This window comes from Bombina bombina, chromosome 1 (genome assembly GCF_027579735.1).
Source record: "Bombina bombina isolate aBomBom1 chromosome 1, aBomBom1.pri, whole genome shotgun sequence".
In the NCBI taxonomy this organism is placed as follows: Eukaryota; Metazoa; Chordata; class Amphibia; order Anura; family Bombinatoridae; genus Bombina; species Bombina bombina.
Genome location: NC_069499.1, coordinates 1,218,659,664 through 1,218,676,499, shown reverse-complemented (window position 1 = coordinate 1,218,676,499; position 16,836 = coordinate 1,218,659,664). Strand labels below are relative to the sequence as shown.

The following is a 16,836-nucleotide window of genomic DNA, read 5'->3' as shown; positions in this document are numbered from 1 at the left end:
CTGGCGGTACTAAGACCGCGGGGAATCTCGGTAGCTCCATACCTAGACGACATTCTGATACAAGCTTCAAGCTTTCAAACTGCCAAGTCTCATACAGAGTTAGTGCTGGCATTTCTAAGGTCACATGGATGGAAGGTGAACGAAAAGAAAAGTTCACTCGTTCCACTCACAAGAGTTCCCTTCCTGGGGACTCTTATAGATTCTGTAGAAATGAAGATTTACCTGACAGAGGACAGGCTAACAAGACTTCAAAGTGCTTGCCGCACCCTTCATTCCATTCAACACCCGTCAGTGGCTCAATGCATGGAGGTAATCGGCTTAATGGTAGCGGCAATGGACATAGTACCCTTTGCACGCTTACACCTCAGACCACTGCAACTGTGCATGCTAAGTCAGTGGAATGGGGATTACTCAGACTTATCCCCTTCTCTGAATCTGGATCAAGAGACCAGAAATTCTCTTCTATGGTGGCTTTCTCGGCCACATCTGTCCAGGGGGATGCCATTCAGCAGACCAGACTGGACAATTGTAACAACAGACGCCAGCCTTCTAGGTTGGGGTGCCGTCTGGAATTCTCTGAAGGCTCAGGGACAATGGAGTCAGGAGGAGAGTCTCCTGCCAATAAACATTCTGGAATTGAGAGCAGTTCTCAATGCCCTCCTGGCTTGGCCCCAGTTGACAACTCGGGGGTTCATCAGGTTTCAGTCGGACAACATCACGACTGTAGCTTACATCAACCATCAGGGAGGGACAAGAAGCTCCCTAGCTATGATGGAAGTATCAAAGATAATTCGCTGGGCAGAGTCTCACTCTTGCCACCTGTCAGCAATCCACATCCCGGGAGTGGAGAACTGGGAGGCGGATTTCTTAAGTCGTCAGACTTTTCATCCGGGGGAGTGGGAACTTCATCCGGAGGTCTTTGCCCAAATACTTCGACGTTGGGGCAAACCAGAGATAGATCTCATGGCGTCTCGACAGAACGCCAAGCTTCCTCGTTACGGGTCCAGATCCAGGGATCCAGGAGCAGTCCTGATAGATGCTCTGACAGCACCTTGGGACTTCAGGATGGCTTACGTGTTTCCACCCTTCCCGTTGCTTCCTCGATTGATTGCCAGAATCAAACAAGAGAGAGCATCAGTGATTCTAATAGCACCTGCGTGGCCACGCAGGACTTGGTATGCAGACCTGGTGGACATGTCATCCTGTCCACCTTTGTCTCTACCTCTGAAACAGGACCTTCTGATACAGGGTCCCTTCAAACATCAAAATCTAACTTCTCTGAAGCTGACTGCTTGGAAATTGAACGCTTGATTTTATCAAGACGTGGGTTTTCTGAGTCAGTTATTGATACCTTAATACAGGCTAGGAAACCTGTTACCAGAAAGATTTACCATAAGATATGGCGTAAATACCTATATTGGTGTGAATCCAAAGGTTACTCTTGGAGTAAGGTTAGGATTCCTAGGATATTGTCTTTTCTACAAGAAGGTTTAGAAAAGGGTTTATCTGCTAGTTCATTAAAGGGACAGATCTCAGCTCTGTCCATTCTGTTACACAAACGTCTGTCAGAAGTTCCTGACGTCCAGGCTTTTTGTCAGGCTTTGGCCAGGATTAAGCCTGTGTTTAAAACTGTTGCTCCACCATGGAGTTTAAACCTTGTTCTTAATGTTTTACAGGGCGTTCCGTTTGAACCCCTTCATTCCATTGATATAAAGTTGTTATCTTGGAAAGTTCTATTTTTAATGGCTATTTCCTCGGCTCGAAGAGTCTCTGAATTATCAGCCTTACATTGTGATTCTCCTTATTTGATTTTTCATTCGGATAAGGTAGTCCTGCGTACTAAACCTGGGTTCTTACCTAAGGTAGTTACTAACAGGAATATCAATCAAGAGATTGTTGTTCCTTCTTTATGCCCAAATCCTTCTTCGAAGAAGGAACGTCTACTGCACAACCTGGATGTAGTCCGTGCTCTAAAATTTTACTTACAGGCAACTAAGGAATTTCGACAAACGTCTTCTCTGTTTGTCATTTACTCTGGGCAGAGGAGAGGTCAAAAAGCTTCCGCTACCTCTCTTTCTTTTTGGCTTCGTAGCATAATTCGTTTAGCTTATGAGACTGCTGGACAGCAGCCTCCTGAAAGAATTACAGCTCATTCTACTAGAGCTGTGGCTTCCACTTGGGCCTTCAAGAATGAGGCCTCTGTTGAACAGATTTGCAAGGCTGCAACTTGGTCTTCGCTTCATACTTTTTCCAAATTTTACAAATTTGACACTTTTGCTTCATCGGAGGCTATTTTTGGGAGAAAGGTTCTTCAGGCAGTGGTTCCTTCTGTATAAAGAGCCTGCCTATCCCTCCCGTCATCCGTGTACTTTTGCTTTGGTATTGGTATCCCAGAAGTAATGATGACCCGTGGACTGATCACACTTAACAGAAGAAAACATAATTTATGCTTACCTGATAAATTCCTTTCTTCTGTAGTGTGATCAGTCCACGGCCCGCCCTGTTTTTAAGGCAGGTAAATATTTTTTAATTTATACTCCAGTCACCACTTCACCCTTGGCTTTTCCTTTCTCGTTGGTCCTTGGTCGAATGACTGGGAGTGACGTAGAGGGGAGGAGCTATATGCAGCTCTGCTGGGTGAATCCTCTTGCACTTCCTGTTGGGGAGGAGTAATATCCCAGAAGTAATGATGACCCGTGGACTGATCACACTACAGAAGAAAGGAATTTATCAGGTAAGCATAAATTATGTTGTTGAACAGATTTGCAATGCTGCGACTTGGTCTTCGCTTCACACCTTTTCAAAATTTTACAAATTTGACACTTTTGCTTCTTCGGAGGCTATTTTTGGGAGAAAGGTACTTCAGGCAGTGGTTCCTTCTGTTTAATGTTCCTGCCTTGTCCCTCCCTTCATCCGTGTACTTTAGCTTTGGTATTGGTATTCCATAAGTAATGGATGACCCGTGGACTGACTACACTTAACAAGAGAAAACATAATTTATGCTTACCTGATAAATTTATTTCTCTTGTAGTGTAGTCAGTCCACGGCCCGCCCTGTCTTTAAGGCAGATCTAAATTTTAATTAAACTCCAGTCACCACTGCACCCTATGGTTTCTCCTTTCTCGTCTGCTTTGGTCGAATGACTGAATATGACATGTGAGGGGAGGAGCTATATAGCAGCTCTGCTTGGGTGATCATCTTGCAGCTTCCTGTTAGGAAGAGATATATTCCATAAGTAATGGATGACCCGTGGACTGACTACACTACAAGAGAAATAAATTTATCAGGTAAGCATAAATTATGTTTTTTCTTGAAGGATGCAGACTTCTTCCTGTACCACTGCTTGAAGAAGGTGTCTTCCAGAAACTGGCAGTAGGACTGGGAGTTGAGCTTGACTCCATCCTCAACCCGAAAAGGCCCCACAAGCTCATCTTTGATGATACCAGCCCAAACCAGTACTCCACCTTGCTGGCGTCTGAGTCGGACTGGAGCTCTCTGCCCTTTACCAATCCAGCCACGGGCCCATCCATCTGGCCCATCAAGACTCACTCTCATTTCATCAGTCCATAAAACCTTAGAAAAACCAGTCTTGAGATATTTCTTGGCCAGTCTTGACGTTTCAGCTTGTGTGTCTTGTTCAGTGGTGGTCGTCTTTCAGCCTTTCTTACCTTGGCCATGTCTCTGAGTATTGCACACCTTGTGTTTTTGGGCACTCCAGTGATGTTGCAGCTCTGAAATATGGCCAAACTGGTGGCAAGTGGCATCTTGGCAGCTGCACGCTTGATTTTTCTCAGTTCATGGGCAGTTATTTTGCGCCTTGGTTTTTCCACACACTTCTTGCAACCCTGTTGAATATTTGGAATGAAACGCTTGATTGTTCGATGATCACGCTTCAGAAGCTTTGCAATTTTAAGAGTGCTGCATCCCTCTACAAGATATCTCACTATTTTTTACTTTTCTGAGCCTGTCAAGTCCTTCTTTTGACCCATTTTGCCAAAGGAAAGGAAGTTGCCTAATAATTATGCACACCTGATATAGGGTGTTGATGTCATTAGACCACACCCCTTCTCATTACAGAGATGCACATCACCTAATATGCTTAATTGGTAGTAGGCTTTCGAGCCTATACAGCTTGGAGTAAGACAACATGCATAAAGAGGATGATGTGGTCAAAATACTAATTTGCCTAATAATTCTGCACTCCCTGTATATATATATATATATATATATATATATACATATATACATATATACATATACACACACACACACACACACATACCATAATTTCCCTACTTAATACAATACATGTTATAAGTATTGCTGGAATACGGTTGAGTGTGGAGCAACATCTGTCATATAACAAAGATGATTGGCCACTTTGCTTTTCTATTGGCCATGTTGCAACAAGGTTATCTGCCACATTGCCCCTCCCAATATTGGCCTCTGGATGCATCCCTGGGCTTGATTAGTGTAGCGGCTTATTAACTTGGATAAGTCAGTGCTGTTTACGAGAGTTGGTTGAGAGCATGCCACTAAGAAAACTTTGAAACAAAGGTTTAACACTGATCAAAAGTTTATTACTTTTTTAAAATATATCCAGAATTTACAGTAGGCCAAATCACAAGGCATATGTATCCTTTGTTAACAGGGTAAGTATAAAGGCTTTCCATAAAATACTTGGACACTGTCTCTGCTCCACGCTGCAACAAATGCAAAAAAGGGAAATGCATAAATATTTAGTCTTAGGCAGATATAGCAAGTAGGAAACAAGTGGCTCCTTGATTCATGTACTTTATCCTCCTTGTTACAAGCAACATAATACAAAATCTCTACTATAACAAAACAATCAGCAGCAGTGATGTCTCCTTTTCTAGATAAAATGTGAACAGGTAACATGCAACAAGAGGAAGTGTAACAATTGGAAGTGAAATTTCCCTGGTATAAGTGTACTTACTCAGGATAGAAATACTGTTCCTGAGACATGTTAGTGTAAAGCTTGCAGGACACACACATGCTGCAAAAAGATTCATTAAAAGAACCTTGATCAGCACAACAGAACACTCACTATAAAGCCCACTATGACAGCACAGTTGCCCTCCGTTACACAAGTAGCTACTCCCATCACTTGTACATCAAATACAATTACAATTTGTTTACTTCTTAAATCTCATTTCCCAGTCTGTTTCCAGGTTTCTGACACCACCACCCCATGACTGTTCGATCCAGTTAAATCTAGCTTCTTTTAATTTCACATTTTATTCCACATTGCTTGCCAACATTACTACAATTTTACATCTGGTTTCATCCCCATCCAGTTTAGTTTTCACCTTAAAAGGGACAGTCTACACAAAAATGTTTATTGTTTAAATAGATAGATTTTTACTACCCATTCCCCAGCTTTGCACAACCAACATTGTTAGATTATTATACTTTATAACATTTAAACCTCTAAATGTCTGCCGGTTTAAAAAGGCTCTATTGACAGCCTCTTAATCACATACTTTTGTATTTGCTTTTCCCAACAAGAGACAGCAAGTTCATGTGGGCCATATAGATAATTCCCCAGGCGTGAACACAATGTTATCTAAGATTTAGCACAAGACATTACTAAATGCAAGCCAATAGATAAAAAAATGCAAAGTCATGTGATCAGGGGGCTTTCAGAAGATGCTTAGATACAAGGTAATCACAGAGGTAAAAAGTGTATTATTATAACTGTGTTGGTTATGTAAAACTGGGGAATGGGTAATAAAGGGATTATCTATATTTTAAAACAATAACAATTATATTGTAGACTGTCCCTTTAAAAAAGCACCCAAAACTGTCAATTCCAAATTTAGAAGTAAAAATATTACATACTGTCCTGTAAAATTAATTATTTTCTGAAATCAAACCCCCTTTAACCTCACTTACCTTACTCCTCCCCTCTCAGCCACCGCTGTTTTGTTGCCCTCCAGAAGCAGGGTGCTACGTTTGCTTGCTTCTATAGAGAGGAGCAAGCAGTGTTAATGGGGCGTCTAATTGGTTTACTGCACTGCTTCTGGGAGAGGAGAACTTTCATTTTTACAGGACCGGCAAGGTAAATATGTAAACTTTTTACTCCTACAATTTTAAGGGACTGGTTTTGTGTCCCTTTAACCTCCAAATTTAGATAACCAATTCAACCATTATTTTTTATTTCTAATCATGCTCCCCAAATCCTGACTATTTTTCCACTCCTCGGTTCTCATTTTATTCACCGACTTTATAGACATCTTTATTCAGATTTCTGACCCTATTACTCTACGATGCAACCTGATTATCAGATGGTTAGTACGCACAATGTTACACTTTCTTTTGATTTGCCATACAGTTATCCAGACATCATTAAACCTAAATGATAACTACAAGGTTGTACAAGAACGTCCGTGAAAATGGCTTTCTTTGGGAAAGTGAGCAAGTGTAGAAGTGCTTCCCCTACACTAGCCATAAGTTTGAGAGGCTCCAATTCTAGTAAAAAGTGAAAAGCTTTATTAAGCAAACATTAAAACCCTGAAAAGCTGTCTGAATACTAAAATGTATTAAAGCTAAACAGACAGACATCCTTCATGTGCTTAACCCCTTAATGACCAAGGACGTACGCCACACGTCCTAAAAAAAAATACAGTTAATGACCGAGGACGTGTGGCGTACGTCCTTGGTCTGGAAAGCAGCTGGAAGCGATCCTGCTCGCTTCCAGCTGCTTTCCGGTTATTGCAGTGATGCCTCGATATGGAGGCATCCTGCAATAACCCCCCTTGGCCATCCGATGCAGAGAGAGCCACTCTGTGGCCCTCTCTGCACCGGACATCGGTGGCCGGTATCGTTGGTGGGTGAGAGCAAGTCTGGGAGGCGGGTGGGCGGCCATCGATGTGCAGAGTAGAGAGAAGGGGGGCGGGATCGGGGGCGGAACCGTCGGGAGTGCGCGCGTGCACGGGGGGGGGGGGGGGGGGCGCGTGCACGGGGCAGGAGCAGGAGGGAACCGCTACACTACGGAAAAATAAGGCTGTTTAAAGTTAAAATAAAAAGTTTTAAAATGTTACAAATAAACAGCTAAGGGATCTGGAAGGGGTGGGGGGCTGGTCTTGGGGGGAGGGAAAGCTACACTACAGAAAAGGGAATTTTTTTTAAAAAAAAAGGCACATTTGTTACTAAACTGGGTACTGGCAGACAGCTGCCAGTACCCAAGATGGCGCCCATTAAGGCAGAGGGGGAGGGTTAGAGAGCTGTTTGGTGGGGGATCAGTGAGGTTGGGGACTAAGGGGGGATCCTACACAGCAGCATATGTAAATTTGCAAAAAAAAACAAAAAAAAGCCCAAGTATAGCTTTTATTTTAGTACTGGCAGAGTTTCTGCCAGTACTTAAGATGGCGGGGACAATTGTGGGGTGGGGGAGGGAAGAGAGCTGTTTGGGAGGGATCAGGGGGTCTCATGTTTCAGGTGGGAGGCTGAGCTCTACACTAAAGCTAAAATTAACCCTGCAATATAGATAATTAACCCCTTCACTGCTAGCCATAATACACGTGTGAAATGCAGCGGCATTTGGCGGCCTTCTAATGACCAAAAAGCAACGCCAAAGCCATATATGTCTGCTATTTCTGAACAAAGGGGATCCCAGAGAAGCATTTACAACCATTTGTGCCACAATTGCACAAGCTGTTTGTAAATGATTTCAGTGAGAAACCTAAAATTGTGAAAAATTTAACGTTTTTTTTAATTTGATCGCATTTGGCGGTGAAATGGTGGCATGAAATATACAAAAATTGGCCTAGATCAATACTTGGGGTTGTCTACTACACTACACTAAAGCTAAAAGTATCCCTAAAAGCTCCCTACATGCTCCATAATTAACCCCTTCACTGCTGGGCATAATACACGTGTAGTGCGCAGTGGCATTTAGCAGCCTTCCAATTACTAAAAAGCAACGCCAAAGCCATATATGTCTGCTATTTATGAACAAAGGGGATCCCAGAGAAGCATTTACAACAATTTAAGCCATAATTGCACAAGCTGTTTGTAAATAATTTCAGTGAGAAACCAAAAGTTTGTGAAAAAATGAGTAAAAAAGTGAACGATTTTTGTATTTAATCGCATTTGGCGGTGAAATGGTGGCATGAAATATACCAAAATGGGCCTAGATGAATACTTTGGGATGCCTACTAAAAAAAAATATATACATGTCAATGGATATTCAGAGATTCCTGAAAGATATTAGTGTTCTAATGTAACTAGCGCTAATTTTGAAAAAACATAATTTATGCTTACTACAAGAGAAATACATTTATCAGGTAAGCATAAATTATGTTTTCTCTTGTTAAGTGTAGTCAGTCCACGGGTCATCCATTACTTATGGGATACCAATACCAAAGCAAAAAGTACACGGATGATGGGAGGGACAAGGCAGGAACTTTAAACGGAAGGAACCACTGCCTGAAGAACCTTTCTCCCAAAAATAGCCTCCGAAGAAGCAAAAGTGTCAAATTTGTAAAATTTTGAAAAAGTGTGAAGTGAAGACCAAGTTGCAGCCTTGCAAATCTGTTCAACAGAGGCCTCATTCTTAAAGGCCCAGGTGGAAGCCACAGCTCTAGTGGAATGAGCTGTAATTCTTTCAGGAGGCTGCTGTCCAGCAGTCTCATAGGCTAAACGTATGATGCTACAAAGCCAAAAGGAGAGAGAGGTAGCCGAAGATTTTTGACCTCTCCTCTGTCCAGAGTAAACGACAAACAGAGAAGAAGTTTGACGAAAATCCTTAGTTGCCTGCAAATAGAACTTCAGGGCACAGACTACGTCCAGATTATGCAAAAGTCGTTCCTTCTTTGAAGAAGGGTTAGGACACAAAGATGGAACAACAATCTCTTGATTGATATTCCTGTTAGAAACTACCTTAGGTAAGAACCCAGGTTTAGTACGCAGAACTACCTTGTCTGAATGAAAAATTAGATAAGGAGAATCACAATGTAAGGCAGATAACTCAGAGACTCTTCGAGCCGAGGAAATAGCCATCAAAAACAGAACTTTCCAAGATAACAGCTTGATATCAATGGAATGAAGGGGTTCAAATGGAACACCTTGCAAAACGTTAAGAACTAAGTTTAAGCTCCACGGCGGAGCAACAGTCTTAAACACAGGCTTAATCCTAGCCAAAGCCTGACAAAAAGCCTGAACATCTGGAACTTCTGCCAGACGTTTGTGTAGAAGAATAGACAGAGCCGAAATCTGTCCCTTTAACGAACTAGCAGATAAGCCCTTTTCTAAACCCTCTTGTAGAAAAGACAATATCCTAGGAATCCTAACCTTACTCCATGAGTAACTCTTGGATTCGCACCAATATAAATATTTACGCCATATCTTATGGTAAATTTTTCTGGTAACAGGCTTCCTAGCCTGTATTAAGGTATCAATAACCGACTCCGAGAAGCCACGCTTTGATAGAATCAAGCGTTCAATCTCCATGCAGTCAGCCTCAGAGAAATTAGATTTGGATGGTTGAAAGGACCCTGAATTAGAAGGTCCTGCCTCAGAGGCAGAGACCATGGTGGACAGGACGACATGTCCACTAGGTCTGCATGCCAGGTCCTGGGTGGCCACGCAGGCGCTACCAAAATCACCGATGCTCTCTCCTGTTTGATCTTGGCAATCAGTCGAGGCAGCATCGGGAATGGTGGAAACACATAAGCCATTTTGAAGACCCAAGGGGCTGTCAGAGCATCTATCAGCGCCGCTCCCGGGTCCCTGGATCTGGATCCGTAACAAGGAAGCTTGGCGTTCTGGCGAGACGCCATGAGATCCAGATCTGGTTTGCCCCAACGATGAATCAGTTGAGCGAAGACCTCCGGATGAAGTTCCCACTCCCCCGGATGAAAAGTCTGGCGACTTAGAAAATCCGCCTCCCAGTTCTCCACGCCTGGGATGTAGATCGCTGACAGGTGGCAAGAGTGAGACTCTGCCCAGCGAATTATCTTTGAGACTTCCAACATCGCTAGGGAACTCCTGGTTCCCCCTTGATGGTTGATGTAAGCCACAGTCGTGATGTTGTCCGACTGAAATCTGATGAACCTCAGTGTTGCTAACTGAGGCCAAGCTAGAAGAGCATTGAATATTGTTCTTAACTCCAGAATATTTATTGGGAGGAGTTTCTCCTCCTGAGTCCACGATCCCTGAGCCTTCAGGGAGTTCCAGACTGCGCCCCAACCTAGAAGGCTGGCGTCTGTTGTTACAATTGTCCAATCTGGCCTGCGAAAGGTCATCCCCTTGGACAGATGGGGCCGAGAAAGCCACCATAGAAGAGAATCTCTGGTCTCTTGATCCAGATTTAGTAGAGGGGACAAATCTGAGTAATCCCCATTCCACTGACTGAGCATGCACAATTGCAGTGGTCTGAGATGCAGGCACGCAAATGGTACTATGTCCATTGCCGCAACCATTAAGCCGATTACTTCCATGCACTGAGCTACTGACGGGTGTGGAATGGAATGAAGGGCACGGCAAGTATTTTGAAGCTTTAATAACCTGGACTCCGTCAGGTAAATTTTCATCTCTATAGAATCTATAAGAGTCCCTAGGAAGGGAACCCTTGTGAGTGGTAATAGAGAACTCTTTTCCACGTTCACCTTCCACCCATGCGACCTCAGAAACGCCAGAACTATCTCTGTGTGAGACTTGGCAATTTGAAAACTTGACGCTTGTATCAGAATGTCGTCTAGGTACGGAGCCACCGCTATGCCTCGCGGTCTTAGTACCGCCAGAAGAGAGCCCAGAACCTTTGTAAAGATTCTCGGGGCCGTAGCTAACCCGAAGGGAAGAGCTACAAACTGGTAATGCCTGTCTAGAAAGGCAAATCTTAGGTACCGATAATGATCTTTGTGAATCGGTATGTGAAGGTAGGCATCCTTTAAGTCCACTGTGGTCATGTATTGACCCTCTTGGATCATGGGTAGGATGGTTCGAATAGTTTCCATTTTGAATGATGGAACTCTTAGGAATTTGTTTAAGATCTTTAGGTCCAAGATTGGTCTGAAGGTTCCCTCTTTCTTGGGGACCACAAACAGATTTAAGTAAAATCCTTGCCCTTGTTCCGTCCACGGAACTGGGTGGATCACCCCCATTAATAAGAGGTCTTTTACACAGCGTAGAAACGCCTCTTTCTTTATTTGGTTTGCTGATAACCTTGAAAGATGAAATCTTCCTTGTGGAGGAGAAGCTTTGAAGTCCAGAAGGTATCCCTGAGATATGATCTCCAACACCAGGGGATCCTGGACATCTCTTGCCCAAGCCTGGGCGAAGAGAGATAGTCTGCCCCCCACTAGATCCGTTTCCGGATAGGGGGCCCTCTCTTCATGCTGTCTTAGGGGCAGAAGCAGGTTTTCTGGCCTGCTTGCCCTTGTTCCAGGACTGGTTAGCTTTCCAGCCCTGTCTGTAACGAGCAACAGTTCCTTCCTGTTTTGGAACTGAGGAAGTTGATGTTGCTCCTGCCTTGAAGTTACGAAAGGCACGAAAATTAGACTGTTTGGCCTTAGATTTGGCCTTGTCCTGAGGAAGAGTATGACCCTTACCCCCAGTAATGTCAGCAATAATTTCTTTCAAGCCGGGCCCAAACAAGGTCTGCCCTTTGAAAGGAATATTAAGCAATTTAGATTTAGAAGTCACGTCAGCTGACCATGATTTAAGCCATAGCGCTCTGCGCGCTTGGATGGCGAAACCAGAGTTCTTAGCCGTTAATTTGGTTAAATGTACAACAGCATCAGAAACAAATGCGTTAGCTAGCTTAAGTGCTTTAAGCTTGTTCATAATCTCATCCAATGGAGCTGTGCAAATGGCCTCTTCCAGAGACTCAAACCAGAATGCCGCCACAGCAGTGACAGGCGCAATGCATGCAAGGGGCTGTAAGATAAAACCTTGTTGAACAAACATTTTCTTAAGGTAACCTAATTTTTTATCCATTGGATCTGAAAAAGCACAACTATCCTCCACCGGGATAGTAGTACGCATAGCCAAAGTAGAAACTGCTCCCTCCACCTTAGGGACCGTCTGCCATAAGTCCCGTGTGGTGGCGTCTATTGGAAACATTTTCCTAAATATAGGAGGGGGGAAAAGGGCACACCGGGCCTATCCCACTCCTTGCTAATAATCTCTGTAAGCCTCTTAGGTATAGGAAAAACGTCAGTACACACCGGTACCGCATAGTATCTATCCAGCCTACATAATTTCTCTAGAATTGCAACCGTGTTACAATCATTCAGAGCTGCTAATACCTCCCCTAGCAGTACGCAGAGGTTTTCAAGCTTAAATTTAAAATTAGAAATCTCTGAATCCAGTCTCCCTGGATCAGATCCGTCACCCACAGAATGAAGCTCTCCGTCCTCATGTTCTGCAAATTGTGACGCAGTATCAGACATGGCTCTCCCATCATCAGCGCGCTCTGTCCTTAACCCTGAGCAATCGCGCTTGCCTCTTAATTCTGGCAATTTAGATAATACCTCGGTCATAACAGCAGCCATGTCTTGCAAAGTGATTTGTATGGGCCTCTCTGATGTACTTGGCGCCACAATATCATGCACCTCCTGAGCGGGAGGCGAAGGTACTGACACGTAAGGAGAGTTAGTCGGCATAACTTCCCCCTCGTTGTCTGGTGATAATTTCTTTACATGTAAAGATTGACTTTTATTTAAAGTGACATCAATGCATTTAGTACACAAATTTCTATGGGGCTCCACATTGGCCTTCAAACATAGTGAACAAGCAGATTCCTCTGTGTCAGACATGTTTAAATAGACTAGCAATGAGACTAGCAAGCTTGGAAAATACTTTCAATAAATTTACAAGCAATATAAAAAACGCTACTGCGCCTTTAAGAAGCACAAAAAGCTGTCACAGTTGAAATAACAATGAACCAAATCAGTTATAGCAACCAAAATTTCACAGTAAATGTATTAAATTAGCAAAGGATTGCACCCACCAGCAAATGGATGATTAACCCCTTAATACCCAAAAACGGATATCAATTTAACAAATAACGTTTTTATCACAGTCAAACACACTGTCACAGGTCTGCTGTGACTGATTACCTCCCTCAAAATAAATTTTGAAGACCCCTGAGCTCTCTAGGGACGTCCTGGATCATGGAGGATGAAGTAGGAAAACTGTGACTGAATTTTTACTGCGCAAAAAAGCGCTAAAATAGGCCCCTCCCACTCATATTACAACAGTGGGAATTCTCAGTTAACTGTTTCTATGCAGAAATAAACGTTAGCCATGTGGAAAAATCATGCCCCAATAAGTTTTATCACCAAGTACCTCACAAAAAACGATTAACATGCCAGTAAACGTTTTGAACATTAAAAGATTATGAAGTGTTATTAATAAGCCTGCTACCAGTCGCTTTTACTGCAGTTAAGGCTCAAACATTACTTCAGCATTAACAGTATTTTCTTAGACAAATTCCATTCCCTAGAAAAATACTTCAGTGCACGTACACTCATCAGCCTAATACCAGTCGCTACCACTGCATTCAAGGCTGTACTTACATTACATTGGTAACAGCAGTATTTTCTAGTCAATTCCATTCCTTAGAAAAATAATTTACTGCACATACCTCGTTTGCAGGGGGGCCCCGCATGCTATTCCCCTTTCTGAAGTTACCTCACTCCTCAGAATGTGCGAGAAACAGCCAGTGGATCTTAGTTACTTCTGCTAAGATCATAGAAAACGCAGGCAGATTCTTCTTCTAATACTGCCTGAGAACAAACAGCACACTCCGGTGCCATTTAAAATAACAAACTTTTGATTGAAGACATAAACTAAGTTTAAAAAACACCACAGACCTCTCACAACGACCTATCTATGTTGAGTTGCAAGAGAATGACTGGGTATGACATGTGAGGGGAGGAGCTATATAGCAGCTCTGCTTGGGTGATCCTCTTGCAACTTCCTGTTGGGAAGGAGATATAATCCCATAAGTAATGGATGACCCGTGGACTGACTACACTTAACAAGAGAAATAATGGTTTGTAAATAGCAAAGTGCTACTTGTATTTATGGCCCTATAACTTACAAAAAAAGCAAAGAACATGTAAACATTGGGTATTTCTAAACTCAGGACAAAATTTAGAAACTATTTAGCATGGGTGTTTTTTGGTGGTTGTAGATGTGTAACAGATTTTGGGGGTCAAAGTTAGAAAAAGTGTGGTTTTTTTCAATTTTTTCCTCATATTTTATAATTTTTTTTATAGTAAATTATAAGATATGATGAAAATAATGGTATCTTTAGAAAGTCCATTTAATGGCGAGAAAAACGGTATATAATATGTGTGGGTACAGTAAATGAGTAAGAGGAAAATTACAGCTAAACACAAACACCGCAGAAATGTAAAAATAGCCTTGGTCCCAAACGGACAGAAAATGGAAAAGTGCTGTGGTCATTAAGGGGTTAAAGAGACACTAAACCCAATTTTTTTTCTTTCATGGTTCAGATAAAGCATGCAATTTTAAGCAACTTTCTAATTCACTCCTATTATCAATTTTTCTTTGTTCTCTTGCTATCTTTATTTAAAAAGCATAGGAGCCGGCCCATTTTTGGTTGAGAACCTGGGTTATGCTTGCTTATTGGTGGGTAAATGTAAGTCTCTAATCAAGCGCTATCCATGGTGCTGAACATAAAATGGGCTGGCTGCTAAGATTTACATTCCTGCTTTTAAAATAAAGACAGCAAGAGAACGGAAAAAAAAATGATAATAGGAGTAAATTAGAAAGTTGCTTAAAGGATTACTTTCTGTTATAATTTTTAAGCTAAACAACTAACATATTAAAGTTAATAAACATTAATTAAAACCTACTGACCTATATTTTCTCCAAAACGAAGTTTCATAACGTTCTAAAAGTTATATATTTTATTCGCTGATGATGTCACGTTATCCTGCCCACTATTTTCAGCACTGAGTGTTCAAAATACTTAAACCAATAACTTTGTGTTTAAAGCGCCATTTTGAAACCTAGGTATTGTAAACGGATTGGTACAGAGCAAAGGATACCCACGGAGTGGGTTTGGAAAACAATTAAATTTGCAGACAAGATTTCTGATGTACGGTAGAGATATGTTAATGAAATGCTATTGATAAAAAGCGTATTTGGGGTAGTTAGTTAGTAACAGGCATAGAAAATATTTACTTACAGTGGCCCTTTAAAATTTGGATTTAGGTTCAGTGTCCCTTTAAGATGCAAAAATTCTAATACTAATTTTTATTATTTTTTTAATAATTCTGCATGAGTTAAAACATGTTGCCATTTAAAAGGGAGAAATGGTCAAATCTGAAATGTGCATACTTGTATTAGCAAATATGCTTCTAGTTTTCTTCTCGTTTCAACCACATATGTAAATATGCTACAGATGCCCCATGCACCTTCAAATTGTGCACAATGGTAGAAAGCAAGCTGTGCCGTGTATTGTGTCAGGGATGGCTTAATTTGCGTTATACAAACCACTTTCTGAGCAGATGCATATGTGCATATGCTGCTGAAACAGAGATAGGCTTTTACTAAAAGAATTTTTGTTAATGAAGGTATAATGGAAAATGTTTCTGTTAAAAATGTAAATGCACTCTACACATTTCAGTTTTGACGATTATATTCCCTTAAATCCCTTGAATTACTTACTATCTGCAGAATATGCACATACTTCATATAATGGAGCACAGTGAAACCTTTTAACTGTCAAAACAAAGCCAGCCATGTTTGCCATGTATTTAAATAGGTGCAAAATATTATGCTTTGTTATTTACTAACTTGTAACAGGTTAACAGAATTGGCTACTGTAGAAAAATCTTATTTCCCAGAAGTCATAGCTGTTACAAAGTGGTAAATAATAAACTCTCAAGAAAATACCTTGTTAGCAAGAAGATTGTAAATCTGATGTTTGCTCAATAAAGGTTTTTTTGGAACTGTAGCTGCTGCCTCTCAAGCTGTGTGACCGGTGGCATAAAAACTATATTCCTAAATGTCTATGGTTCAGAGAGCCTTAATCCTGCTCCCGACTCTACTTCTAGCCGTGTTTTGGCCACAGACTGCACAGAAAGGCCAGGTAGGCCATGTCTTTAGAGCCTTTTATCTTTCATGTTCTTTGAGAAGATGAGGCCAACAGTTGCAGATTAATACAAGTAACACAGATTTGTGATTTTTAAAATCTACCATCTTCAGAGGGGGCAGAGGGGGAAATGCTTATCCCCATACTGGAGTTCATTTCCAAATATTCTTACCATATTATTGTGAGTCTTTGCTGAGTAAATACTTAAAAAGAATGGAAAAATCAGAAGCTGTTTATGTATTTTACTTTAATAGTCTAATGTCACCAGAGGCTTCATCCTCTTCTTAAAATACTGATGCAGCATTTCCTCGTGTTAGCCAGGAGAAATACATAGCCCCTCCCTTGACTCCAGTATTATTAAAATATATCCGGCTGGAGGAAAAAGGATTTGCATGCACAAAATGTGCAGTGGGATTAAGCAGCATATCCCCTTGTTCTAAACATATTGCAGTAAAAATATTACAAAAGGGGCTCTGAGTGAGCCTTTGAAGCTCACATATAGGGCAAAGGGTCAGAAGGTGTCTGTGTGCAGCTCATATAGGTCTGTATGTCACTGTCGCATCTGGATCCTGCGCTCTGCAGCAGCCGCCAGTGTCCGTCTGCGCACAGTTACAGAGTCCGAAGAGGCACCATCCACATGCTGACTGCTCTCTGATGATGATGATGATTCTTCTGCCTCCGATGTACTGTTCAAGTAACGCCTACAACAAAATAGGAGACCCGATTAAAGAGTATTTAAA

General features: G+C 41.8%; 1 protein-coding gene across 2 annotated transcripts in view; it reads right to left on the bottom strand.

Annotated features, from left to right (window-relative positions):
• Positions 1-4,558: 4,558 nt before the first annotated feature.
• The window catches only part of AMFR (autocrine motility factor receptor), a 70,176-nt gene continuing 57,898 nt past the window's right edge, over positions 4,559-16,836 (bottom strand). For both annotated transcript variants that reach the window (XM_053700315.1, XM_053700311.1), the window contains one exon: positions 4,559-16,797. In XM_053700315.1, the coding sequence (XP_053556290.1) occupies positions 16,647-16,797 (151 nt within the window). In that variant the 3' untranslated portion in view covers positions 4,559-16,646. The remainder of the gene's footprint in view (positions 16,798-16,836) is intronic.